The sequence below is a fragment of the Danio rerio genome, chromosome 22 (genome assembly GCF_052040795.2).
Source record: "Danio rerio strain M-AB ecotype USA chromosome 22, GRCz13ab, whole genome shotgun sequence".
NCBI classification, from domain to species: domain Eukaryota; kingdom Metazoa; phylum Chordata; class Actinopteri; order Cypriniformes; family Danionidae; genus Danio; species Danio rerio.
The window spans coordinates 136,093-163,563 of NC_141042.1; the positions used below are offsets into that span (position 1 = coordinate 136,093).

Consider the following 27,471-nt stretch of genomic DNA (forward strand, 5'->3'; position numbering starts at 1 on the left):
CATTACTGCTCAGAACAATCGCAGGGATTTAATTAAATCACTTGCATTTAATCATTCAATAATCACACACTGATCCCTCTCCGACTGAGAACAAAATGACTTGCATTCAAATCTGTTAATAAGAAAAAACAAGTTTAAATTCCAGATGCCTTCAAACCCTCGGACGTAGAGACTGAAGCATGGCCACAAAACACTACACATATCAGGTAGATCTAAAGAGCATCACCTGTGACAGTGATGCACACCAACCAGCACGATGGTAAAGACCTGAGGCATTATAGATATAAAGTATAAAGATGCATTAACACCATGTAAACGTTGAAGAGCACTAAACAAATAAAAAAAATTCTGCCTATAGTATGACTATGACTGACTGAGACTGACAACATCACAGATTAACAGACACCTAAAGCCCAGTAGACAAGCACAGCCATTAGTAGTGAGTAAATCTGAAACACATATGTGTTAATATATATATATATAAAACACAGCTGGCATTTACTCTAAAGTACTCAATCACATTATTGAGCTTAATTCAAAATGATGCCATAACACTGAATTCATCTGACCAGGATGTCTAAAAGGACTACTACAGATATTAATTGACGTAAAAGGTACTTAAGAGCTGAGATAAACCTTGACTTGAACCGTTTTTGATCCAACTTTGAATTACTGGTCCTGACAATAGTGTTCTGATGATTTTTTGAAAGTGCTTGAAAAGCAAACCTGAGTCATTTCATCCAACACAAACTAACTCACAGCTTTCCACAGGTTTGTCTACAGCACAGCTACACGGCTTTATTCTGCCAGCCTTTTAGCTGAAGTGTCACTATAAACTAAAGTTCACAGAATGACAACTGTTGTGCCCAGATTTGCTGCTGTATCACACGAAAAGCTTCTAAGGCCTCTGGGAACAGTATCCCAGTGACATTTGAGAGCTTCTCCACAGCTAAACTGGGCTTTACTGTTGTGCCAAAGCACTTGAAGAAGATTATGCTCAGCATAAGACACAAACAATGTCTGAACTTCAGTAACTGATACCCTTAACATGGCAGCTTTATTTCAAGGTTAAGACGCTTGATCACGAGTGACACCCATAAATACATTAAGAGCAATTGTTAATCGCAGTTTTGTAAGCTTATTCACAAATATTTATTTGAAAATCACCTATCAGCTCATCTCAGTGAATGGTTCATTGTCATTGTCTCAGCTCATTACCTGCACTACGTGTTCTCTGAAACAGTATTTCCAGTTTACAAAACTAAATAGTTACACTTGAGCTATTACTTAAAGTAATAAAATAGCATATCTATATCATGAGTTGGAAAATTGGTAAATATAGCAAAGTTGCAAAAATTCCTGTCGAAATGAAGCTAAGAATACATGACCAAATACAGCGGGAGCTTTTTGCTGAGTGAACATTATTCTGCCTATATAAGAAGCTGCTTCAGGCACCTCTAAGGACTGACTGGAACTCAAAGGTGGGTGAGTTGTTCATCAGGTTCTCCTACTATTAACCACATATCATATTCTAATGTTTTTCTTTTAAGTTGCTAACCCTGACACATGATAATTACTGTAGTATCATACCTAAAAATCTATATTGTCACTATGCACTGTATATTAAACTCGCTGATGCTTTTCTCTTCAGATCTTCTACCTCTGACACGATCTTCCTGGAAACAACAGCAGGTATTGCACGAATGATTATATATTGATGATACATATTTTAAAGCAGTGGTTTTAATTTTTAGCAAAAGACAACACTTAATTCTGACTGGCATTTTTAGTTGAATAGAGTAACACATTTATGAGTCTGTGTGTATATTATTGTAGATAAATCAATACACTTCTTACACACCCTCAGTATTAAAATGTATATTTAAAGGGAAAGAAAAATCTCATGAGGCAAGTAGCAGGTTTACAGCTTATTATAATAACACATCGCTCTATTGCCATGAACAAATTGTCTAGACTTACCAATCAGTCTCAAACTTTTTCCAGTCATGTCACAGCTCTAACCAAAACAGTAGAAATTATGTTGCTAAAACAAATAAATCAAATCTGCATTAAATGTGTTCACTCGAGGGAACGCTATCAGATAGAATGACCCTCAACACATTCTATCTTGTCACAGTAAACCGCAACCATGGGGGATGGAGAAATGGAGTGTTTCGGCCCGGCGGCCATTTACCTCCGGAAGCCAGAAAGAGAGAGAATAGAGGCCCAGAACACTCCCTTTGATGCCAAAACAGCGTACTTTGTGGTGGATGCAGACGAGATGTACCTGAAGGGTACTCTTCAGAGTAAAGAGGGTGGCAAAGCTACTGTCAAAACTCACAGTGGGAAAGTAAGCATCACACAGAAAATATCAAGTTCTGAAAAGTACTTTGCAGCGGTGTGTACAGAAAGTCTCAATGTTCATTTCAGACCGTCACGGTAAAAGAAGATGAAATCTTCCCCATGAATCCTCCCAAGTTTGACAAAATTGAGGACATGGCCATGATGACCCACCTCAATGAGCCTGCTGTGTTGTATAACCTCAAAGAGCGTTACGCAGCATGGATGATCTATGTGAGTCTCTGTGAATCTTATTTTACTCCTGGGATGGAGTAGCAGCACTGTAAAACTGGACTGTCAATCTCTGTTTCAGACCTACTCTGGCTTGTTCTGCGTCACTGTCAATCCATACAAATGGCTCCCAGTGTACGACTCAGTCGTTGTGACTGGATACAGAGGCAAGAAGAGGATTGAAGCCCCACCTCACATCTTCTCCATCTCTGACAACGCCTACCAGTTCATGCTCACTGGTAAGTGAGGATATATATTCCTAATTAAATTTGCAATGTATTTTTTTAAATGTCTTTGAGTTAGTGCTAATTTTGTACCTTCATGTTGTTCTTTTTGTCGGTATAAAAGTTTATCAATTTATTAAAATGTACTTCTTTAAAGGTTCCACTTATTATTACACTTTAAAATTGTTTCAGACAGGGAGAATCAGTCTATCCTGATTACGTAAGTTGGCATGTTTTTGGTAACCACTAACACTTTCGCCTGTTAAGAGTAACATGTTTTCCACCAGGATTTTTACTGCTGAATGCACATCATGTGAACATGCAAATCTAAAAGCATTGTTTTAGCACATATACTATTACATATATCACATAGACAGTTGTTCACTGACAATCCTGTAGCCTAGAGCACACTGCTTATATGATGCATCTACATATAATTTGCCAGCTATTGATGCAGTGATGGCCTAATGGTTAGAGTCTGGCTTGTGATCTACTTATTGCTGTGTGTGTGTGCACTTGAATTAGTAAAATGCAGAGCATGAATTTCAAGTATGTGCAAGACAATACTGACACTTGCACTACACTGATCTGAATAAACTGAAGTGAACTTTAAATTTATACTACACTGAAATGAATTTTTTTAATGAATGTTTTAATTTAACTCGAACTACATCAGCATTCAACTCTCCTGCCTGCCGGACTTGCTGGAATGTTCCACAATCTGAATAATTAGGGCTTTTTATTATCTACTTTAAGCTGCACTGATATTTACATAGCTCTAAATTCCTTGTAGCCATGTAAATGCAATGCCAGAAGATTATAGCTTTTTAAAGTGAAACCTAAAGGATCAAATCGTCATTATTTTATTTTCTATTTTTGAAACATCCTCACAGTGGAGAATCTGGTGCAGGAAAGACTGTCAACACCAAACGTGTCATTCAGTACTTTGCAACAATTGCTGTGTCTGGAGGAGCAAAGAAGCAAGAACCTGTCCCAGGCAAAATGCAGGTGAAAACACTAAACAGTAAAACATAATCTAAAGCAAAAGAGACAAAGTTATTCTATATGATTTTAACCTAACTCACCAGGGGTCACTGGAGGATCAAATCATTGCTGCAAACCCTCTGCTGGAGGCTTATGGTAATGCCAAGACTGTGAGGAATGACAACTCCTCTCGTTTTGTAAGTTGCTGCAATCAGATGATAGGCGCTACACAAGTTTACCTCTTTGAAATTCCTTTATGATCTAAAAATTTCAATCTATAGGGTAAATTCATCAGGATTCACTTTGCAACAACTGGAAAGCTGGCTTCAGCTGATATTGAAACTTGTGAGTCAACAATGTATTAAGCCAAATATGCTTATTTGCAAGCACAACTGTTAATCAAGACTAATGTCTTACCATAACTATCTTTAAAAGATTTGCTGGAAAAGTCAAGAGTAACATTCCAGCTGTCTGCTGAGAGGAGTTACCACATCTTCTACCAGCTCATGACTGGACACAAGCCAGAGCTGCTGGGTGAGAAACCTACAGGATTGTGTGTTTCAGGTCTTTGTTTTCGTGAGAACACTGTTAACAAATACCGCACATCAATTCTTCACAGAGGCCCTGCTCATCACCACCAACCCTTTTGACTATCCAATGATCAGCCAGGGTGAAGTCACTGTCAAGAGCATCAATGATGTGGAGGAGTTCATTGCCACAGATGTATGTGGACAAAAGCTCTAGTAGTAGTAGTAGACGTGTGCATGAATGGTACAATATTTAGTAGATTCATGATAAATACTGAGAGTGAACTAAAATCTGCAATTACAATCGTATACACTATGTGACATGGTAGAGCACGCAGTTGAAACAGTGCAGTAATGATGAAAATTATAAACTTATTAGTTATTAATCCTTGAGAGATGAATGAAAACAGATAATCGTGACTACTTTCATGACAGCAGGAAAAATGTACCCTAGTACTGTTGAGTGAAAAAAGGAGACACTCATCTGTAAGAAAAATCAATGTCAGAGTGAAAGAGTTCAGGTTTTATGATGAAGGAGGTTTAGGGAGTTATTGAGCTCTATTTTTATGGTGCCTTTAACACATTTTGTTATTTTAAGTTCGGTTGTAACTACATGCCACATGCTCACAAAATTTAATAGCAGTAAGAAAAAACATTCAACATGAATGCATGTTTCCAAACCAAGCATGTCACTATTTTACATTTTATTGACGATGAGTTATTTTGCAACTACATGTCAACTATTCTCATTAGAGTATTAGTAGACTGTTTATAATCTGCTGACACTGCTCCACCAACAGACAGTCTCCTGACTCTAAGAAACTTTTCTAGTACATGTCAACTTACACTGACCCTAACTCTTATCCTCAACCTTTCAGTCCACTGACACTCTACTGAGTATTGGTTGGCATGTAGTTAAATACCTACTTATTTAGATATCATAATGGATTTTGGAAATGTATTCTGATTAAACTCATGTAAACACAAGAGTGAGCCTACACTTAACATCTCTTGTCCACGCTCAGAAACTACTTTGATATCACCTTTATAAATTACTCAATAAGAAGCTCAAGTTTTAGCAATATTATTTTCAGATTATGTACAATTTACTTTCACATCAGAAATAAATTAGCATACACTAAATACTACATGACGTGATTTAAACACACATCTCTTTGGGCTCTTTTTTATGTAAAACAGACTGCCATTGACATTCTGGGCTTCACTGCTGAAGAGAAAATCGCCATCTACAAGCTGACCGGTGCTGTGATGCATCATGGGGGCATGAAGTTCAAACAGAAGCAGAGAGAGGAGCAGGCTGAACCTGATGGCACTGAGGGTAAGACATGGCAAAAGCACATATTAGCATGCCAACATTGGCTTCATCAGTGACAATAATGTGTAAATCTGTTCTTCCTCAGTGGCTGATAAAATCGCCTACCTCATGGGCCTCAACTCTGCTGACATGCTGAAAGCTCTGTGTTACCCCAGAGTGAAGGTCGGAAACGAGATGGTGACCAAAGGCCAGACAGTCCCGCAGGTGATCACTTACCTGCTTGATAGATGAATGCATCTAGAAATTTCTAAAAGACCTGAACAGCAGAAAATAAAGCCTAATATCAACTAAATCAACTCTTGAATTTCTCAGGTGAACAACGCAGTGTCAGCTCTCTGCAAGTCTGTCTATGAGAAAATGTTCTTGTGGATGGTTGTTCGTATCAATGAGATGTTGGACACAAAGCAGCCCAGACAGTTCTTCATTGGTGTGCTGGACATTGCTGGATTTGAGATCTTTGATGTAAGCATCAGCTTTTTAGGAGCATCATATCATTTAGGAGTCTAAGACTAACAGTCATTAGTAAGAACTTGCCTCTGCTCTATTACCAGTACAACAGCTTGGAGCAGCTTTGCATCAACTTCACAAATGAGAAACTGCAACAGTTCTTCAACCACCACATGTTTGTTCTGGAGCAAGAGGAGTACAAGAAAGAAGGCATCGAATGGGAGTTCATTGACTTCGGTATGGACTTGGCTGCCTGCATTGAGCTCATTGAGAAGGTAAGAGAACATTCAGCAGCTTAAATGCCTATTTACATCATGCCTGTACTGATAATGAGTGTGAATATTTCTTCGACAGCCAATGGGCATCTTCTCCATCCTTGAAGAGGAGTGCATGTTCCCCAAGGCCACAGACACAAGTTTTAAAAACAAACTACATGACCAGCATCTGGGCAAAAGTTCAGCTTTCCAGAAGCCCAAGCCTGCCAAAGGTAAGGCAGAGGCTCACTTCTCTCTAGTGCACTACGCCGGCACTGTGGACTACAACATTGTTGGCTGGCTGGATAAGAACAAGGATCCACTGAACGACTCTGTTGTGCAACTCTACCAAAAGTCATCGGTCAAACTGTTATCCTTTCTTTATGCTGCTCATGCAGGAGCTGAAGGTGCGACCATCTGAATTTTTTTTATTTCTTGGCATTTTATTTCCAAGACATTACAAAAGTACATTTATTGAAAACATTCTAAAACTAAACAAGGTTAAAAATGAAAACTTTATCTTAAAACAGCTGAGGGTGGTGGAGGAAAGAAAGGAGGCAAGAAGAAGGGTGGTTCCTTCCAGACTGTGTCTGCACTGTTTAGGGTAACCAGATTCTCTCTTCTGATGAAGGATGTGAAATTCATTGTGCATTAAAGATTAGACTAATGCAAACACTTCCACAGGAGAACTTGGGTAAGCTGATGACTAACCTGAGGAGCACTCACCCTCACTTTGTGCGCTGCTTGATTCCTAATGAGTCCAAGACTCCAGGTATACATGATCTCTAATAGCTTCAATGCGTCACAGTTCTGAAAATATTTCTGGAACCAATAAAATATCTTTCATTCAGGTCTGATGGAGAACTTCCTGGTTATCCACCAGCTCAGGTGTAACGGTGTGCTGGAGGGTATCAGAATCTGCAGGAAGGGTTTCCCCAGCAGAATCCTCTACGGTGACTTCAAGCAGCGGTAATGATACTCTCACTACCTCTAACTTAAACATGATGCACTAAATATACTTCAACATCTGATAATTCTGATTTTGTAGTTTTACAACATGACTCTCACTGAATATTCTCCAGGTACAAAGTATTGAATGCTAGTGTCATTCCTGAGGGACAGTTCATCGACAACAAAAAGGCTTCAGAGAAACTCTTGGGCTCTATTGATGTTGACCACACCCAATACAAGTTTGGACACACCAAGGTGAGCTACTCTGCATCCATACCACACGGCATGGCAAAAAAGCATGTGGACAGCCACATTGGAAATTAATTGTAGCATGTCATCCTATTATTTTAAAATAGACCTGTTTTCTCATCCATATTAAATTATGCTATTTGCCTTCTTCAACATCACACCACTAATACCTGCCAAATGTTCATTTAGGTGTTCTTCAAAGCTGGTCTGCTGGGTACTCTTGAGGAGATGAGAGACGAAAAACTTGCCTCACTGGTTACCATGACTCAAGCTTTGTGCCGTGGATATGTCATGAGAAAGGAGTTTGTCAAAATGATGGAGAGGAGGTACAATAAACTTACTAAACTGTTTGATATGACAGAGTAATATAAACTGATGCAATGATAATGTTTCACACAGAGAAGCAATTTATTCCATCCAATACAACATCCGCTCATTCATGAATGTCAAACATTGGCCATGGATGAAGCTCTACTTCAAGATCAAGCCTCTTCTGAAGAGTGCAGAGACTGAGAAAGAAATGGCAGCCATGAAGGAGAATTATGAGAAAATGAAAGAAGATCTTACGAAGGCATTGGCTAAAAAGAAGGAGCTGGAGGAGAAAATGGTGTCACTTCTTCAGGAGAAAAATGACCTTCAACTACAAGTAGCATCTGTGAGTATTTAATTTATTTTATTTTATTTTATATGGAAGCAACAACTATGAACATAAGTCAATAACTGTATCCATCTGAATGATCAGGAAAGTGAAAACCTCTCAGATGCTGAGGAGAGATGTGAAGGTCTCATCAAAAGCAAGATCCAGCTCGAGGCTAAACTCAAAGAGACAACCGAGAGGCTGGAAGATGAGGAGGAAATCAATGCTGAACTGACGGCCAAGAAGAGGAAGCTGGAGGACGAATGCTCTGAGCTGAAGAAAGACATTGATGACCTGGAGCTCACTTTAGCCAAAGTGGAGAAGGAGAAACATGCAACAGAAAATAAGGTTCACATTATTTTCACATCTTCACACTGTGCTGTTCAGTTTCTTGAGAATACAATCAAAGAGCAATGTTTCCGTTTTAGGTGAAAAACCTGACAGAGGAGATGGCCTCTCAGGATGAGAGCATTGCCAAGCTGACCAAAGAGAAGAAAGCCCTCCAAGAGGCGCATCAGCAGACCCTTGATGACCTTCAGGCAGAGGAAGACAAAGTCAACACTCTGACTAAATCTAAGAGCAAGCTTGAGCAGCAAGTGGATGATGTAAGATGTTTAACATAACTTTAATTACTTCTGTAAACAACACCAAATTTTAATGTTCTGGTTTCTGTAACAACAGCTTGAGGGCTCCCTGGAGCAAGAGAAGAAGCTCCGTATGGATCTTGAGAGAGCCAAGAGGAAGCTTGAGGGTGACCTGAAACTGGCCCAAGAGTCCATAATGGACCTGGAGAACGACAAGCAGCAATCCGAGGAGAAGATCAAGAAGTGAGTGGACTGCAAGACACAAATTGTTCAGAGTAGAAAAAGTAAATATTTAACAAATTCTTATAGAAAAAATACTTTAACAGGAAAGACTTTGAGATAAGCCAGTTCCTCAGCAAGATTGAGGATGAACAGTCTTTGGGAGCACAGCTTCAGAAGAAGATCAAAGAACTTCAGGTAACATTAACATTAAATGGTAACAATAACATTTATTCTATGTAAAACTATGAAGTAGTATAATCACTCACTTTCTTTCGGCCTAAAACCGATTTGTCAGGGGTCACCTTTCCAGATGCAACTCAGCACTGAGAGTACACAAACTCATGAACAGCAGTGCTGGAAAACATGTACACTCTCATTCACACACACACTCATACACTATGTTCAAGTTAGTTTATCCAGTTCACCTATACCTCTTTGGACAGTGGGACAAACCAGAGCACCCAGAGAAAGCCTACACAGACACGAAGAAAACATGCAAACTCAGCCAGCAACAGTACTAACCACTAAGCCACTGTGCTGTCATAAATCCATATGACAAATATATAAAACTAGATTTCCTTATTTAGGCCCGTATTGAGGAGCTGGAAGAGGAAATCGAGGCTGAACGAGCTGCTCGTGCTAAAGTGGAGAAGCAGAGAGCCGATCTCTCCAGGGAACTTGAAGAGATCAGTGAGAGGCTTGAGGAAGCTGGAGGTGCCACTGCTGCCCAGATTGAGATGAACAAGAAGCGTGAAGCAGAATTCCAGAAGCTGCGTCGTGATCTGGAAGAGTCCACATTGCAGCATGAAGCTACGGCTGCAGCTCTCCGAAAGAAGCAGGCAGACAGTGTGGCTGAGCTCGGAGAACAGATCGACAACCTCCAGCGGGTCAAGCAGAAGCTGGAGAAGGAAAAGAGTGAATACAAGATGGAGATTGATGACTTGTCAAGCAACATGGAGGCTGTGGCTAAAGCAAAGGTATACTCTTGGCAAAAAGATTAAATTAAAGCTATTTAATTATTTACAGTTAGTTTACATTTTTATTTTTATCCTTACTACCCTAAAATATTAAAGGTGCAAAATGCAACACCGATTTGTAAAGAGTCAACACATGTAGACTGCTAAATATACGTGTTTGCACATTTATGCATTGTGTCATCACTCAGCACTTACTGGTTGATGGGCTGAAGTCTTTTGAATGTACTTTGAACATTTCTTCATTCATAGACAAACCTTGAGAAGATATGTCGTACATTAGAAGACCAAGCAAGTGAGCTAAAAACCAAGAATGATGAGCTTGTACGCCAGCTTAATGATATAAGTGCACAGAAAGCAAGGCTGCAAACTGAAAATGGTATGTAAATTAAGTGAATATATCATGTACACAATGGTAAATGATAACGTATAACTCAACAATGTAAAAAGGAATAATGTTATCACACAAGTCCTTTGTGACACAAAGTTATACATTCTAATGCTAGGGGAATTTGGACGTCAGATGGAGGAGAAAGAAGCTCTTGTTTCTCAACTGACAAGAGGCAAACAAGCTTACACTCAGCAAATTGAGGAACTCAAAAGACATATTGAAGAAGAAGTTAAGGTTTGTAACTACAAAGCAACTTGTAAACAAATTTTAACATGGCTGTGCATAATAAAAAGACATCTTTTATTTTTTGACCTCAAGGCTAAGAACGCTTTGGCCCATGCGGTTCAGTCTGCCCGCCATGACTGTGATTTGCTCAGAGAGCAGTTTGAGGAAGAGCAAGAGGCCAAAGCTGAACTCCAGCGTGGAATGTCTAAGGCCAACAGTGAGGTGGCACAATGGAGAACCAAATATGAGACTGACGCCATCCAGCGTACAGAGGAGCTTGAGGAATCCAAGTAAACAACGCAAAGAAAAGTCTTCACTGTTTCCAATTTAATATGACATATTAGGGTTCAATGTATTTTATGTTTTAAAGGAAAAAGCTGGCTCAGCGTCTGCAGGATGCTGAAGAATCCATTGAGGCAGTGAACTCCAAGTGTGCATCGCTGGAGAAAACAAAACAGAGACTGCAGGGTGAAGTAGAGGACCTCATGATTGATGTGGAGAGAGCAAATGCATTGGCTGCTAACCTTGACAAGAAGCAGAGAAACTTTGACAAGGTAAGAAAGAAGTGGAACATCTAGATTCCTAAACCCTGAACTGCAGACCATGCTAATAAACAATGCCCACATTATCAGGTCCTCGCAGAGTGGAAGCAGAAGTATGAGGAAGGCCAGGCTGAACTAGAAGGGGCTCAGAAAGAAGCTCGCTCTCTCAGCACTGAGATTTTCAAAATGAAGAACTCTTATGAAGAAGCCCTGGACCAGCTTGAGACCCTGAAGAGGGAGAACAAGAATCTGCAACGTAAACGCCACTTTTATTTACAGAAAGAATTTAATAAGCAACAGTTTTAGAACAACAAATAAATACAGTTTTTTAAACCCATTTAGAGGAGATTTCTGACCTCACTGAGCAGCTTGGAGAGACTGGAAAGAGCATTCATGAGTTAGAGAAAGCCAAGAAGACTGTGGAGTCTGAGAAAGCAGAGATCCAGACTGCACTTGAAGAAGCAGAGGTATTGTTGCTAAACACTATCACATCAATATAAAATGAAATATCACTATTTTATCATGGTTAACGTAACTCATAATTATTACCAGGTCTTAATTGAATAAATACTAATACTACTATCCATCAGGGCACCCTGGAGCATGAAGAGTCCAAGATTCTGCGTGTGCAGCTGGAGCTGAACCAGGTGAAGAGTGAGATTGACAGGAAGCTTGCTGAGAAGGATGAAGAGATAGAACAGATCAAGCGGAACAGCCAAAGAGTGATGGATTCCATGCAGAGCACTCTGGACTCTGAGATCAGGAGCAGAAATGATGCCCTGAGAGTCAAAAAGAAGATGGAGGGAGATCTGAATGAGATGGAGATCCAGCTGAGTCATGCCAACCGACAGGCCGCTGAAGCCCAGAAACAGCTCAGGAATGTCCAAGGCCAACTCAAGGTATCTTTGCAAAGAAGAAATTTACAGTTAGTAATTTAGCAGACACTTTCATCTAAAGCAACCCACAGATGAGGATGATAGAAACACTTTAGGTAATCAGAGAGCAACACAAAAAATATAAAATGCCATGAAAAGTCTAAGTTGGATTAGCTAAAAAAAAAAGAAAAAATAGGAAAAAGAGTAAATGAATAACTAGTGCATGCTATTACTTAATAACTGATGAACAGTCTTTAGATGTTTCTTAAAGATGGCCAGAGACTCAGCTGTCCAAGTGGATTTAAGCAAGTTATTCTACCTGGATGGGAAGTTTAAGGTGAAAGTCCTTTCATTCAGTTTGTGCTCCTGTGGGATGGAACCACAAAGCGATGTTTGGTAGCAGAGCACGAAGCTCTGTTGAGCACATAAGCCTGATTGAGGATTCAGGAAAAGGGTTGCAGAACCAGTGGTTGTTTTATAGGCAAATGACAGTGCCTTGAATTTGATCCAATCAGCGAAACACAACCAGTGTACTTAAATAAAGGTGTGACATGCACTTATTTAGGTTGATTAAAAATCCCCCTAGATCAGCTAGTTTGATGTTGTTGATTGGGAGGCCAAGAGAGCATTGCTATAATCTGGCCTAGACAGAACAAGAGCCTATTCATTTAGCACAGGTACAACAAAAGGGGGGGTAGCTTGAAGAAGATGAGATGGGATGGGGTCTAGTTGACAGGTATTAGGGTGACCTGTTACAACGTGTTTTAGATTATAAAAAAAGAAATAAAAAAAGGTCACATGATAAATGCAGGAAAACAATTAAAAAAGAAAGCCAAAACAAATCAAAAGATTTACATGCAGCTGTCCTCTTTAAATGCTTCAATGCTTCTTCTGATCATGACTTGCCTACATTAATTATATACTAGTAGCTGGCTAGCGGACACCCTTTGCTATTTACATTTACATACAACAGAAATACCCCCACATGGCACAAAAACAAATGAGAACTCAACACAAGGATGTTTAAATTTACGCTTTAAATCATTATGACACAACTAACAAAGATAGAACATTATCACAGGATGCCCAACTGCACCTTGATGAAGCCGTCAGAGGACAAGAGGACATGAAGGAGCAGGTGGCCATGGTGGAGCGCAGGAATAACCTGATGCAAGCAGAGATTGAGGAGCTGAGAGCCGCACTGGAGCAAACAGAGAGAGGCCGCAAAGTGGCAGAGCAGGAGCTGGTGGATGCCAGTGAGCGTGTGGGACTGCTGCACTCACAAGTACAGAAACTCATCACGAATGCATTTAAAAACACATGCAAGGCTACTTGAAAACAGGCAGACACTAAAACTATCTATAACTTGCAGAATACAAGTCTTATTAACACCAAGAAGAAGCTTGAGGCTGATCTGGTCCAAATTCAAGGTGAGGTGGAAGATTCAGTTCAGGAGGCCAGAAACGCAGAGGAGAAGGCCAAGAAGGCCATCACTGATGTGAGTGTTTACATTCTGTTGCTATGTTTTCATTTTAATATTTGTTTAGCAGCATGTTCAGGAATCAATATAAATCATTGCTTGATTGACCCGGTGTCAAAGCTATTAACTGTCCCAAATCTTTATTAGGCTGGTTCTAAAGCACTGCTCAATATTTCGATAAAGGAAAGCTTCATGGAAGGTTTTTCTACAAACTCTGATCGTTTAAACTTTATTGGCTGATATTTCAGGCTGCCATGATGGCTGAGGAGCTGAAGAAGGAGCAGGACACCAGTGCTCACCTGGAGAGGATGAAGAAGAACCTGGAGGTGACTGTCAAAGACCTGCAGCACCGTCTGGATGAGGCAGAGAATCTGGCCATGAAGGGTGGAAAGAAACAGCTCCAGAAACTGGAGTCCAGGGTAAGGTTGTGCGGCTAAAAACAATTGGTTCTTAGATTTAAAGGTTAGACCAGTTTTGTCAATTACTCTCTACTTTCTCAAAGGTTCGTGAGTTGGAGAGTGAAGTTGAAGCTGAACAGAGACGCGGTGCAGATGCTGTTAAAGGAGTGCGTAAATATGAAAGGAGGGTGAAGGAGCTCACCTACCAGGTAAAGCAGCACAGGAATTTGAAATGTTACACTGCAGTTTGTAATATACATAGTTTAAGGCTACTAACAATATTTACACCGACAGACCGAGGAAGACAAGAAGAACGTGACTCGCCTCCAGGATCTGGTGGACAAGCTGCAGCTGAAAGTGAAGGCCTACAAGCGCCAGGCTGAAGAAGCTGTAAGGCTAATATCCAATGCCTCCTGCAGTGTGACGCTTTGATAAAATGACAGATAAAAGTGGATGGATATCTTGTGTAATCCCAACAGGAGGAGCAGGCCAACACTCACCTGTCCAGGTACAGGAAGGTGCAGCATGAGATGGAGGAGGCTCAGGAGCGCGCTGACATCGCCGAGTCCCAGGTCAACAAGCTGAGAGCCAAGAGCCGCGATGCAGGAAAGGTACCAGTCCAACCTGTGCTACCACAATACCAATGTTAATCACTGCAACAGCAACACAATACAAAGTCAATTTAGACTAGTTACTCACTCTCACAAGTCGACTGTGTTTGAAGGTGTGTTTTCTGACTGTTTTGGTAAAATCTCGTCTTCTGTTGAAGGTTTGGGAAACACATTACTAAAACTTGAAACAGGCTTAACAGAATTCATGACAAAAGAGGACATTTCTAGCTGATGTACACGAAGCTCTGAATTAGGGCTGCATTAAGACTGAAAAGAATTGACATTTTGTTCAGAAAGTGAAAATGTAGTTTATAATAATTAAAAAAAATTCACAAACAGACAAAAGAAAACCACAAACACACTGTAAAATATGCTTCACCACAATATATACACTGTGCGTTGGTCAACTGTGATCAGCTAATCACTCTTACCTGCATCCAGATTGGGTTCAGGTTTAATCCAGCCGTTGACCACTGAGTGATCACTGTCCACTCATCTTCTTGTTCTAAAGTAGTTTTCGGGTTTAAGTCAGGCTTCAGTGAATGGGTTTGTTCATACGCAGATGATGTAGGATGTGGATTGTGCTGCTGAGAAACTAGGTGTGTACAAGTGTACGAAGATGAGAGTCACAGACCTGCGTACTTGAACAGAGAGTAAATAATGATGGCATTTCAATTCAAAATCAGTGTAATGAGTATTTAAAAAATTATAAATGAACACGCGTGCATGGATCTTTCCCATTAAGGTCAATAACATCCATTTAGAAAATGGATTATGAACTTCCATCAAAGCTACTGTGCTCCTGACCTTCTGAAATGCAGCCCAGATTTAGTCATCTAGCAGACGCTTTTGTCCAAAGCAACTTACACATTTGAAGGCATTCAGCGACTCAACAGCAGACACAAGTGCTAATTATACAAAAAGGAACTGTTTGTGCTCAGAGCATTAAGATCTAGAGTAAAGAGGCAAAGTGGTGTTTTTTACGTGCTTAGGTATTCGTGGAAGAGTTGGGTTTTTAGAGTTCATTTAAAAGGCAAAGGGAAGATCATTCCACCAGTGAGGAACAGTAAATAAAAGGGTTTTGGAAAGGTTTTGCTTCTGTCTTCATCCATTTTTTAACGTGGTTCTGAATGATTAATATGGATAGCAGCCATTACTGCTGCTGCTTGCTAGGGTTTCTGATTCAGTATGCGTTAAGTGTGCATTAATCAGTACGCATCTACAGTTAATAATATGATGAAGAACGGATATCAAGGAAAAGCATTAAATGAATACAATAATAAGCTAAATACATAATGAATGTACAAAAACAATATTGGAGTCCACTCTGCAAAGTGCAATAAGGCTAATGGACATTACACAGATTAGGCTAGATTGCTAATCTGCTGTACAAAGTTGAGACGTGTTCAAATGCTGCACATATAATGCTCATAAAACCACATTCAGTCCATTTTCCTTAAAGAAAGTCAGGCTACCTTTCTATCCTGATGCTCCAGCTTCATCCATATTCTTTGAGCAAAGTGTGTGTGAAAGCGTCTGTCTATGCAGCTTTAGTCAGAAAAACATCAAGATTTAGTCCTTAAATTTCAGTCTTGCGCATGTGAAATCTTTCAGTTATGCTGTGAGAGATCAGCCTTGTGTTAAAGACAGACCCAAACTCTGCACTAGAACTGTGCATGAAACACACAGCTTCCCTCAGTGACTTTAACGTCTTCTTGTTTTTAGGGTAAAGAAGTTGCTGAATGAGAGTCAGAATCCAGACACGCCGCACGCCATCATATAATATGAAGCGCATGTGAAATGTCAGTATGCAGTTGGTGACAATAAATGCACATCTGTAAACTTCCTTCTGTTGTGTTCTTGTGATTAATAAAGAGCTCCATCATACAGCACAACACACGTCTGCAAACCATGCAGTGTTGAAGATTAATAACAGCAAATCGACACTCATTCATTTTCATTTCCACTTATCCCTTGTCCCTTTATTAATCAAGGGTCGCCACAGCGGAATGAACCGCCGACTTATTCAGCATATGTTTTACAGTTTTACAGCTGCAACTCAGCACTGGGAAACATCCATACGCTCTCATTCACACAAATAGAGTATGGACAGATTAGCTTACCTAATTCCCCTATAGCGCATGTGTCTGGACTTTTGGGGAATCCAGAGCACCCGGAGGAAACCCACGTCAACACGGGGAGAACATGCAAACTCCACACAGAAACACCAACTGACCCAGCCGAGACTCAAACCAGCAACCTTCTTGCTGTGAGGCGATCGTGTTACCCACTGAAAACAAATGCATTGTCATCACCTTTGTTCAATTAATAAAGCAGCATCAGCACAGGCTACTTGTAGGGCTAAATAAATGTAGTCAACACATTCATCACTGATGCTCTTCTAAGAATGTGACAATAACAGATATTTTAGAGCAAAGTCATGCACACAGAACACTAGTGATGAGATTTATTACTCACCCTTCCAGAGGAAAGGCTTCGCCATCTTGAAGGATCCATGTGTCCAGCTAGGCAAGTCTTCTCCTCCATTTTCAGATCAATTAAACTAGGACTACATGTTTTCTGAACAGCACTTATTATGGGATGGTTCATTCCTCCGTCTGTGTATCTGCATTACACTCGTGGATGACAGGATACTGCACTTCACTGAAGAGATTAGTGGGACAAGTATGTATGGATGTGTTTATGTGTGAGTGTGCAGCTATGTTTTCTAATGTTTGTTGCTAATGTTGATGAGCTCCCCAAGCAAGATTTCACTTAACTGTTGATGTTACTTATGGCAATAACCGTATACTTACACTTAAACTTACTTATGTTTATGATCCCAACAGGAGAGTAAGTATTTTGTCAAGTGCACTAAAAGAGCAGCACAGCGTACTCACCGTAGCAGAGTGCCCTGTACAACTGCTGTCCTGTGCTGGAAAAGGGGATTTTAGGCAATGTTTCTCTTTTGTAAACTATAGGTGTTGATTTTGTTGAATTAATTTATTCTATTGTTATTATTTAGTTTACACTATAGAGTGAAATATTGATGTCTGAAGACATCTATGCTTACATTAGTGAAGCATGTGGTGTAATTCCCGGCTGCACCACTATACATTTTGAATTCATGTATTGAATAGGATGGCCAATACAGGTTTCGAGGTGGTGCCTAACATGTGTCGCTGATGCACATGATTGTGTTGAAAGTTTTTTTTAAGTTTTGAGATTGTATGGCTTGATGATATCAGATCAGATACCTATTTTAATAGCATAAAATGTTCAGAATTAATCCGTTTTGAGAAGCACGTGGGCCTAGTGGAGAATGTGTTTGGCTAAAACTTAGAGCAAAAGAGCTTTGGCAATATGAACTCAATTAGATTCAACTATATTGTCCTCACACATATACAAGTACGCAGCAACCAAATGCAGTTTAGGTGTAACCAGGAGTGCAGTAGCAGCAAGTGCAGGATACAGGATATAAGATATATAGTGTAAGTGCAATTATAGAAAAGCTATGGTGATATTTACAGATGCATGTACTATCAACAATATATCAGACCCCCTAGTTTTTTGCAAATCCAAATGCTGAATCCAATATAAAATCAACAAAAAGTCTAATTATTTCGTGATCCTGCAAAATTCTTCATTTAAATGCTAAATAATTGCAAAACATGTAAACGATCCGATTCCAAACCATTTAATCACATTATATTTATTTCAGTTTGCAATACATTGTTTTACATGACTTAATGAACGTCGCATACGCAGCGCATGATGTATTTCAGTGTGTCTCGAAAAATGTCTCACCTGCGCCCTCACAATCATTGCATTACATGGAGAGGGGGGGCAGGGGAGTTTTCAGCCAGTGCAGTGAGCAGATGCTGATGAAGCACGAGTGATTTACATGTGAAGTCAATGTGAAGATGTGATTAGACATTCTGTGGTGCTTTGTGTATTTGCCGTGCTTCAGACTGCAAAAGAAAGTGTGAACAATCATCAAACAAACAAACTAAGCGGTGGAGCACACAGATAAAGATTCGTTCAAAGATGACGGCGCTGGACGTGACAGACTTGAAGGACATTATTATCAAATCGCTAAATGATTGTGTTTAACCTTTTCCCTGCAGTTAACGAGAGAAAACACTTCACTGCCATTGACGAGTTTCACGGTAATCTGCGTTTTAGGTGTATTACGGTAGGGGAAGCCCTAACGTATGTCCTGAGTGAGGTACCTGATGTCAATGAAGATCGTGAATAAAAATAAGAGTTAAACAACCTCCCATTGGCTTAATCCCGACTGTTTTAGATTTGTTTTAGATCTTGTCTTGACAAAAGACCAAAATAAAGAAACTTTATTTTTATGATATATTGCTTTGTGTCATTGCACACCTAAAATAGTAGACCAATATGGTAAATTATACACACACACACACACACATATTTATTTATGTTTATATATATATATTTTTAATCACAAAATTGTCCGCAAATTTCTGGAAATTACTGACACAAAATTGGTCATTTTTATCGCAAAAAATTGGGATAAACTAGAGGGTCTGTAATTTACAAGCTGCGTAACTATGATTAGAGGTTTACAATAGATTAGATACAGATGAGTTTCAGTATTAAAGGTGTGGCGGATGATGCTGTAATGATGTTGTAAGAATCCTACTCATCCTGATTATGTGTCTGAAATGCGTCTGGAGGCAGGAGTAGTGTATAGAAATGAGGCATTATCAGGTAAGCCCAGGTCTGGTCCAGAATATGACAGAAATAGAGTTAGATTTATATATGCTGCGTGTTTGTTTATTTAACACAGCTTTTAAGTAGTCTTCAATTGTTAACTGAGATCTCACTTTTAATATGAGATCAAACTCAACAGCCAACAAATTCAGCATGACAATGTGTGTGTTTTGGAAAGAAGTGAAGGTGCTTAATAATAGTGAAGTGCTGTTTTGATGCAGTGACTGGTGCCGGGAATAAGGTTAAACTGGAGAAAATATTAGGGGATATGTTTAACTGTGTTAAAGCACAGAAATATGAAGCTACCCATGATCCGCATGATGATGGTGTGATGATGATGAGGATGAGGATGATGACCTTTTGAGGTCAGGCTTGATTAGAATAATACAAACATACAAGGCTGGAAGCCTTTAACCATTGACACATTATTTGTTTTTCTTACTGCTAAAGTCAATGGTTACCGGTTTACAGCATTCTTTAAAATATCTTCTTTTGTGTTTAAATAGGAGAGAAACTCATAATGTTTGGAATCACTTCAGGAAGAGTAAATGATAAGTCATTTTTCAGTTTTGGATGACACCAACTACTTTACGACAAAAAAATAATAATATAATAGAATACAATAGAACTTTAACTAATTTACGACAAATACAGGATAATGTACACATAAATAATATAGTAATGATGATCTAATGAACACTTCTACTCTGTTCGTTTGTTATATGAGTTAAATTTCACATTTCCCTCGTTACGCAGCTCTAAAGTTCACTAAACTGACGAGCAGTCGGCATAATTCAGATAACCAGACAGAAATCACACTATAATACAGATCTTTTCAGAGATTTCTGACCTGGTTCAGTGGTGTGATGGAGGTCCTCATACCCGGGCTGCAGATGCTCGAACCCCGCAGCAGACAGACTCCAGCAGCAGGTCATTCTAGCAGAATAAATGAACACATCATTCTTTATTTTTAGATCTTAAGAACTTTAATCGTGAAATCGGCCTGTGGACGGACACTGGGCCTCAGCTGCACTGTCTGAATGTTCGCCAAATGAACCTCCGTGATGAACTTTGATTTCATATTTCACAGTATTCGACATGTTTATTCTCTAGAAGTCTCCGAGCTCACTTTAAATAATAACACGGTGTAAAGCTGTGAAGATAGCGTCCAATTGACGGCATTTTGACTGATTTTTGACGGCATTTTGACTAGTAATAACACAAAAACTTACCTGATGTTTCAAATATCTGGATTTCTGTCGTGTGGACGCTCTCTCGGCTCTCTCTACAGTCTGCCCGTCACGGTAATCCGAGCATAACTCATATTTTCTGCACTATATTCCCATTTCGGTCGCGATAGTCCAGAGGCTGCCGGTGATCTCGTAAAATCGCCTCAGGTGGAAAGGGCGCGAAGACCCGCGCGGCGCGCTCCCGCGAGAGGAGCTGGTCGCCTTTTTATTTTATTTTATTTTATTTTTTCGCTAAAACATGTTTTAAATATATGCTAAAACATTTTCTAACTGTGTGAATTAATAAAACATATTTTAAAATTTTAAAATATATTTATTATCAACCGTCATGTATTCTACAATAAAATGTAAATACCCATTATTTAACATAAACAAACTGTAAAGTATTAAAGTAATTTAAAAAGTAGTTTGAAGATTTTTTTCTAATGTTGCATGTTTAACAGGCTGTAGCCAGCCTGGTGTAAGGGTTGGTTCTTTTATCTCAAAATGTGGACTTTTTCTGCAGTTATTCACCTCATTTTCTATTTAATTATGATCTTTGAATACTCCAGTAAGTGGCATTTAAAGCTCTATTTTTCGCTGGATTAGCTTGATGTATCCTCCATTTTTGATGTATTAAAATATTTCCTAAAGATTTATAAAAACTAATGTAAAAAAGAGCTTCACCCCTAACCCCAACCGTCATTGGGGGATAAGCAAATCGTACTAAATTGTACGAATTAGATCGTACGAATTCATACTTATTAGCCACTAAATTAAAAAGTTGCGAATTGCCGTGAGATTGTGTTGTATGTAGCCGCAGTTTAAAGGAACAGCCATGCCAATAAAGGCTTTATATAGTTTTTTCCACATTTATGAGTGCCTTGGACTGATTTTGATGTGTATTCTACACAAAGAGCACCGACACACTATATGTAATATCATAGGCTGCTTTTGGGGCTTCTGACCTTTTCATTGGTCAATTTTTTCTCTCAAGAATAAGGTTCAAGATTTAGAAAAGTTAGGCTACTTGTACAATGTTTTTTTTTCAACAACTGTCCTTTAGTAGTGAAAGTTGACTTCACTTATGTCATATTGTGGTTATTTCCACAAAGATTTAGCAGTCAATGTAGATCAAATCAGAACCAATGACAAATTCTGGACCTTTGTCAGTGAACCACCCGAAGCCCCCCTGGCTATGGGCCTGTTTAATGTATATTTTATTATATAATCATATATGTTTATAAATACACAAGTTTAGAAAATGTATTTATGAAATATTTGTCTGTACATTTTGCATATTTAAAAATGTATTACAATTTTTTATTATTATTGTTATGTTTATTAATGTGTTAATGCAGTTATCTGGTTTTTAGTAGATTTACGTTTAACTACATTAAAATGTCTTTATTGTTGAGCTTGCTCATGTTTAGGTCAAATTGTTTATTGTGATCAAAAAGACAGTCTGCACAGTCAGACCCAGCGAACCCTTTAGGAAGTGTTTATTTGAACGGCGTCTCCAGTTCTGCGTGGCTGAAGCTCAAACTCTCCTCCTCTCGCTCACAGCTGTTTTAATCATGGCCTTCGCCACTTCATCACTTCATCACTGACCTGGGTTCAGTTTCAGCCGCCGAGCCCTAAGAGGGTCTGAGTGAAACCCAAACCCTGTTGAAAATGAATAATGGCCTTCAGAGACGTCTGAATTAATGACGCGTGTATAAAGCACATGAGCACAGTAACATTTAGCAGTAGTTATAGGCTCAGAAATGAGACATCCCAGTTTGGTATCTGTGTTAGATTACAGCAACAGCATGCGCTCATACACACACTGACTTTAAACATCAGTGGAGATACGAGAACGGCGGAGCAATGCTCACTGTCAGTCATGATGATGCCCAAATGAAGCCCTTTTCTCTGAGCTCTACTCACTAACACTAGCACAGTAAAGCTCCATACAAGGAAGCCGAGTGTGAACGTCTGAAGTAGATTTACAAATTACAGGACTGAAGGAGTTTAAGAAGTGTGAAGCAGTCAGCACAGCACAGATCACTATATGGGTTAGCAGGTTTCTAGCATGGATTGGCATGTTTTTTGCTAGGTGGTTGCTATGGTGCTCTGAGTTGTTGCTATGGTGTTGTTGGGCAGTTGCTTGTATGTTCTAAGTGGTTGGTAGGGCAACGCTAGTGTGTTTTGATCGTTTGTTAAGGCATTGCTAGGTGGTTGCTAAGGTGTTCCGAGTGGTTGCTCGGTCATTGAAAGTTGGTGCTAGGTGGTTGCAAAGATGTTGCTTGGTGTTTGCTAAGATGTTCTGAGTGGTTGCTAAGGCGTTTTGATTGGTTACTAGGTGGTTGCTATGGTGCTGCTAGGCAGTTGCTAAAGCATTGCTAGGGTGTTCTGAGTGGTTGCTAAGGTTTTGCTAGGTTTTTGCAAAGGTGTTCTGGGGTGCATTTCCCAAAACCATCGTTAGCCAAACAAGGTCGCAAGTTTCGTTGTTACAAGCATAGTTTGTTGATTTGCCGTTTCCCAAATCCGTCACTCTAACGAACATTCGCAAACTGCGTCCCAAACTTGAGCACTCACAACTACACCTCTGGAGCTGTATTAGAAACAGAGTTCCTGGCTGTGTTCTATTCGCAGTTATCCTCTCTATGCCCTGTTCATATACTACATTCTAGCATTCAAAGTTGGAAATATTAAAACTAAAATAAAGCCTGAAGCTTGTCTCTCTTAGCTGTAATTTGCTTTCAGAGTATTTCTACAGTTCAGTTTTAGCAATCTTCATGTTTACAATTGTGCCACCTTCGCAGTGCACTTTAAAAACATTGATGTCATTTTGAACACAGCCTCATGATGAAAGCTACAGGTGACCTATTATTTAAAAGCGGAGTTAATGTACGTCTCTAAAGCTTGTGGAAACAACACAGCATATGATAATGTTTTAATTTATAGTGGGTGATTTATTAAGTATCTGTACTGGTATGGGCCTGCTGGATAGAACATTTCTGCAGTGATTTACAAGTGTCAAACTGTAAAAGTAGACTTTACAAAACAAAAATAAATAAATAAATAAATAAATAAATAAACAATATCCTACTCAACAATCATCATCATCATCATCATCATCATCATTATCATTATTGAAGTAGGATGTTTTCATTTCTAATGCATAATAAATATTACATTTCATTTTATAATAAATAGCCTCATTATTTATTTATTTGTTTCTATGATTGTATGTTTTAGAATAGGACATGTCGTTCTCAGTTAATCAGTAAAGGGAACACAGCCCCTATATGTGCTGTTTACATATATTTCAGTGTAATATGGAGAGCGAGTGCAGGATTTTACCTAAACTAGTATTGGATTATTTTAAATGTGTGTGCGTGTAAAACAGTATAATCTGCACAAATAAATGACGAGGCTCTTCTCTACAGAAGTAGTTCCTCCACTCCGTTTAGAGCGTCATTATTGGCGTTTTGCATTATAACTAACGTGGTTCAAGCGATGGATTTGCCACAGAGAAGCTACGGGTTTTGAAAAACACTCGTCACTACATCATTCTTTTCCAAAGATCCTGCTATGATAGTTCAGATATGAGTTACGTCGCTGTTTGGAATGTGCACCTCTGAGTGGTTGCTAGGCAGTTGCTAACATAAATTACCATAGTTCTAGTAGCTTATTGTTAGCATGTTTTAGCATAAATTAGCATGTTGTTAGCATGGTTCTAGTATGAATTAGCATGTCACTAGTATGTTTCTAGTTTAAACTAGCATGTTGTTAGCATGATTATAGTATGAATTGTCATGTTGCTTGTATGATTATAGTATTAATTAGCATGTTGCTAGTATGGATTGGTGTGTTGTTAGTATGTCCAGTGTAAAGTCAAGGACAGTTTTTTACAATGGAAGTCTATGGGACAGTTGCTAAGGTGCCGTAATTGGTCGCTAGGGTGTAGCTAGTAAGTTGAAAGGTCATCAGTGATTGGGACATTGGTAGTCTGAGGTAAATGAGCCCAACATTAAGTCTGTTTGACAGTCTGGTGCAGAGTTATGAGGTCATGAAGTTTGGTCCAATGTTAAGTCAATGGCACAGAATCAACATTGGAGATGACATAAGCAGCAGTATTCTGGTCAACTCTACACTACCTTTGCTTTACTTGGTCAGCAGGGCTGGATCTACTCATTTGTTTGTTATAATATATTTACACTTCAGTCTATGACGAATGTGTTGATGAGTTCAACAAACCTGGACTGATATTAAAGCACACATGAAGAAAGCTGAGCATTCACAGTGATGAGGGAACATGTCCACAGTCGAGCGGCTGGTGTCGTGTTTCTCACAGCAAACACAGCAGAGTCCTCTGAACACGGGGAGAAGACAGGCCAGTGAACAGTGAACATCTTTGTAATAGTAAAGCCTTCACTAGTTACTTGAAAAGCTGGTGTGATGATTACACGTCTCCATCTCTGTGATGCGCTACCGCTGGTGAAGCTGGTTAGACACACTAATGGCTGAAGCTGAAGCTGCCGAGTGAAGGAAGCGTTTGCTGGATTCTGTGTCAGTGTTTAAAGCTGATCTCAACACCGTGTGCTGCTCCAGACGCGTTCCAGCCGTCACGAGTGTGTGTGTGTGTGTGTGTGTGTGTGTGTGTGTGTGTGTTTCTATGTGTCTTCATGCCTCTGTCTCTGTGTGAGTGGGTCGGGTTTCTCCTGACAGATGGAGGACACCCTACACTTCTGAGTGAAAATCTAATTTAAGTGCTAAACAATGCGTTATCCAGACTCCAGCGCCACCTGCAGTCAGGCCAGGGCGTTCTCAGGCCAGCATTCACACTTCATGAACACACACTGCACACAGAGAAGTGTGTTCACCATCAGACTCAGCTCTTCTGGTCCAGGCTGATCATTGAAATCTGTGTGCGTGTGTGTGTGCATGTGTGTGTGTGTGTGCGTGTGTGTGTGTGTGCGTGTGTGTGTGTGTGTGTGTGTGTGTGTGAGTGCGTGTGCGTGTGTGCTTGTGCGTGTGTGTGTGTGTGCGTGTGGCTGCAGCAGGGTCAGTGCATGGTCTCTGGCTGTTTCCCGCAGCGCAGCCGTGTGTTGGAGACGAGGATCAGGAGTGGGCTGACGGCAGTGTACAGTGAGGTGAAGAAGAGCCGGAGGTCAGTGATCAGCGCGGAGCTCAGCGTATGTGAAACAGTGAGCGTGTACACCCACAGCCCATTGTCCAACCCAAAGACCAGCAGGTATAGCGAGACCAGTGTGACCACCGTGACCGCAGCCCTCCGCTCTGCTGCCCCCCCTGCCGTACCCCGCAGACCCTGCACTCGCCGCCGCTGCCGGACCAGGTACACCAACAGCACCAGGCTGCCTGCCGCCATCAGCACCATCGGCACCACATCCCTGGCCACCTGCGCCGCCCCGTTAGCATCCCGCGCCAGCCTGGAGGGAAAGCTGAGGAAGCAGAATTCCACGTTGATGGCGTTCAGCAGGAGCCGGGAGTCATTGCGGGCCCCGATGGAGTACAGCAGTGAAGCCACACTCATGGAGGTGTTGATCAGCCACAGTGCCAGGAAGATGGCGGGCAGAGAGCGGGCCAGTAGGGCACGGGCAGCGGCACGGCGGGACCCTGGAGGAGCCACACTCAGGCACTGCAGGGCGGTCAGCAGGAAGGTCAGCCAGATGGACAGAGACCTGGCGGTGCGGTGGAGGAAGATGACCGCCCGGCAGCCGGCGTCGTCAAACACATTGTGGATCCGGAAGGTGGCCAGCACCTCCAGCAGGCAGCGCACCGACACCACCACAAGGTTGGCAGAGCACAGGTGCAGCACGATGGCATCAGCAGGCGAGAGGCGGCCCTCGCGGCGCACCAGCAAGATGAAGCCGCAGATGACAGCGGTGTTACCGGGAACCCCGACCAGCACCAGGGACAGAAACAGCAGTCCGCGAATCACAGCCTCCGCAATCATCTCTGAACCCTCTGCCTCCTCCAGCCTGAGTTTATAGCCTGCCAGGGCCACGGAGACACCACGTTTGGGACGGTCCACTGACTCCAGACCTGAGCGCAATTACCTGAATGATGTGCAGATGACTGATGCTGTCAGAGTCGCTCTCGTCAGGGCAGCAGTGGATCAGATCTGCACCTCACTGGTCTGAACTCACAGAACTGGAGCAGTACTGATTTAACAGCCTGACCTGCTGGAGTGTCCACTACTGGAAAATGACTGTCTTTATTCTCTTCATTTCATATGTTAAGCTGGTTAGACACAGTCTACTACTGTAGGAATAAAGATGCTATCACATGGCGCACACTGCATTTCCACTGTAGAGGTGTGTGTGTGTGTGTGTGTGTGTGTGTGTGTGTGTGTGTGTGTGTGTGTGTGTGTGTGTCATCATGCACTTTCATCTGCATAGTGTAACACATAAAACTGACATGCCTTCTCTGTATGGACGATCCTATAATAACATGTGTGATACAGTGTGGATGAGTATAATGCAGCTTGTCTCTGTGAGCACTGGACTCCTGCCTCCTCTCTGCTCTTCTTTCACTCTCGTTTGTGTTTTGTTCATCATTCTGGCTAAAGCCTCTGCTGAATAAATAAAGCGGCAGAGTTCTTCTGTGTGGAGGGAGATGTTCTGAGCTGTGGACAGCGGTCAGTTCCCTACAGACTGAAGCACAAACAGAAGAAGCTCATTACTGGAGAAAACAGACGAGCCCAGACCTGCCTCCACACATCCCAGACTGGCTCATTACGGAGAATTCATTACTGCTCTCTAATTACCTCACACACACACACACACACACGGGACATGTTCACAACCATAGCGTTTCAGAGTGGAAACAGATTAACCCCCATTAAGCACTTGTGGGAATTAAACATTAACACTGATGAGAAACAAACAAACCTGAACAGAAACCAGAAGACGGACACGACAAGACTCAGTGTTTTCATCATCAGTGCGGGACACCATGCTCCTCTTCAGTCACTTGCTTTTCCAGCACAAATATCTGAGCGTGCTG

General features: G+C 40.7%; 2 protein-coding genes and 1 long non-coding RNA gene across 4 annotated transcripts; 1 reads left to right on the forward strand and 2 right to left on the reverse strand.

Annotated features, from left to right (window-relative positions):
• The first annotated feature begins 979 nt into the window (after positions 1-979).
• On the forward strand, positions 980-16,328 carry zgc:66156. 2 transcript variants are annotated; one of them, XM_087303293.1, is made up of 41 exons: positions 980-1,481; positions 1,652-1,692; positions 2,138-2,350; positions 2,431-2,574; positions 2,654-2,810; positions 2,988-3,015; positions 3,689-3,803; positions 3,884-3,976; positions 4,061-4,124; positions 4,215-4,313; positions 4,399-4,502; positions 5,507-5,645; positions 5,728-5,846; positions 5,955-6,104; positions 6,194-6,364; positions 6,444-6,750; positions 6,874-6,947; positions 7,028-7,115; positions 7,195-7,312; positions 7,426-7,549; positions 7,733-7,869; positions 7,943-8,198; positions 8,286-8,528; positions 8,609-8,785; positions 8,862-9,007; positions 9,091-9,181; positions 9,574-9,963; positions 10,213-10,339; positions 10,467-10,585; positions 10,670-10,866; positions 10,947-11,130; positions 11,209-11,374; positions 11,461-11,585; positions 11,709-12,017; positions 13,075-13,278; positions 13,366-13,491; positions 13,722-13,892; positions 13,976-14,080; positions 14,166-14,261; positions 14,351-14,482; positions 16,208-16,328. In XM_087303293.1, exons 3-41 carry the CDS (start codon positions 2,150-2,152, stop codon positions 16,226-16,228), a joined length of 5,817 nt encoding a protein of 1,938 aa, XP_087159419.1. In that variant the 5' UTR covers positions 980-1,481; positions 1,652-1,692; positions 2,138-2,149; the 3' UTR covers positions 16,229-16,328. The 2 variants fall into 2 exon arrangements, with proteins under 2 accessions (XP_087159419.1, XP_087159420.1); XM_087303294.1 differs by having other exon boundaries at positions 1,121-1,485.
• On the reverse strand, positions 14,569-20,670 carry LOC147831401 (uncharacterized). Its single transcript, XR_015521399.1, has 6 exons — positions 20,458-20,670; positions 20,076-20,161; positions 16,961-17,146; positions 16,606-16,772; positions 14,914-15,123; positions 14,569-14,631 (listed from the first exon to the last, which is right to left on the reverse strand). It is a non-coding gene; the product is annotated as an uncharacterized LOC147831401 (long non-coding RNA).
• Positions 20,671-25,507: 4,837 nt separating this feature from the next.
• Positions 25,508-26,419, reverse strand: ora2 (olfactory receptor class A related 2). The gene is given in 1 exon segment (NM_001098395.1): positions 25,508-26,419. A coding segment is annotated over 1 exon segment (912 nt).
• Positions 26,420-27,471: the final 1,052 nt, after the last annotated feature.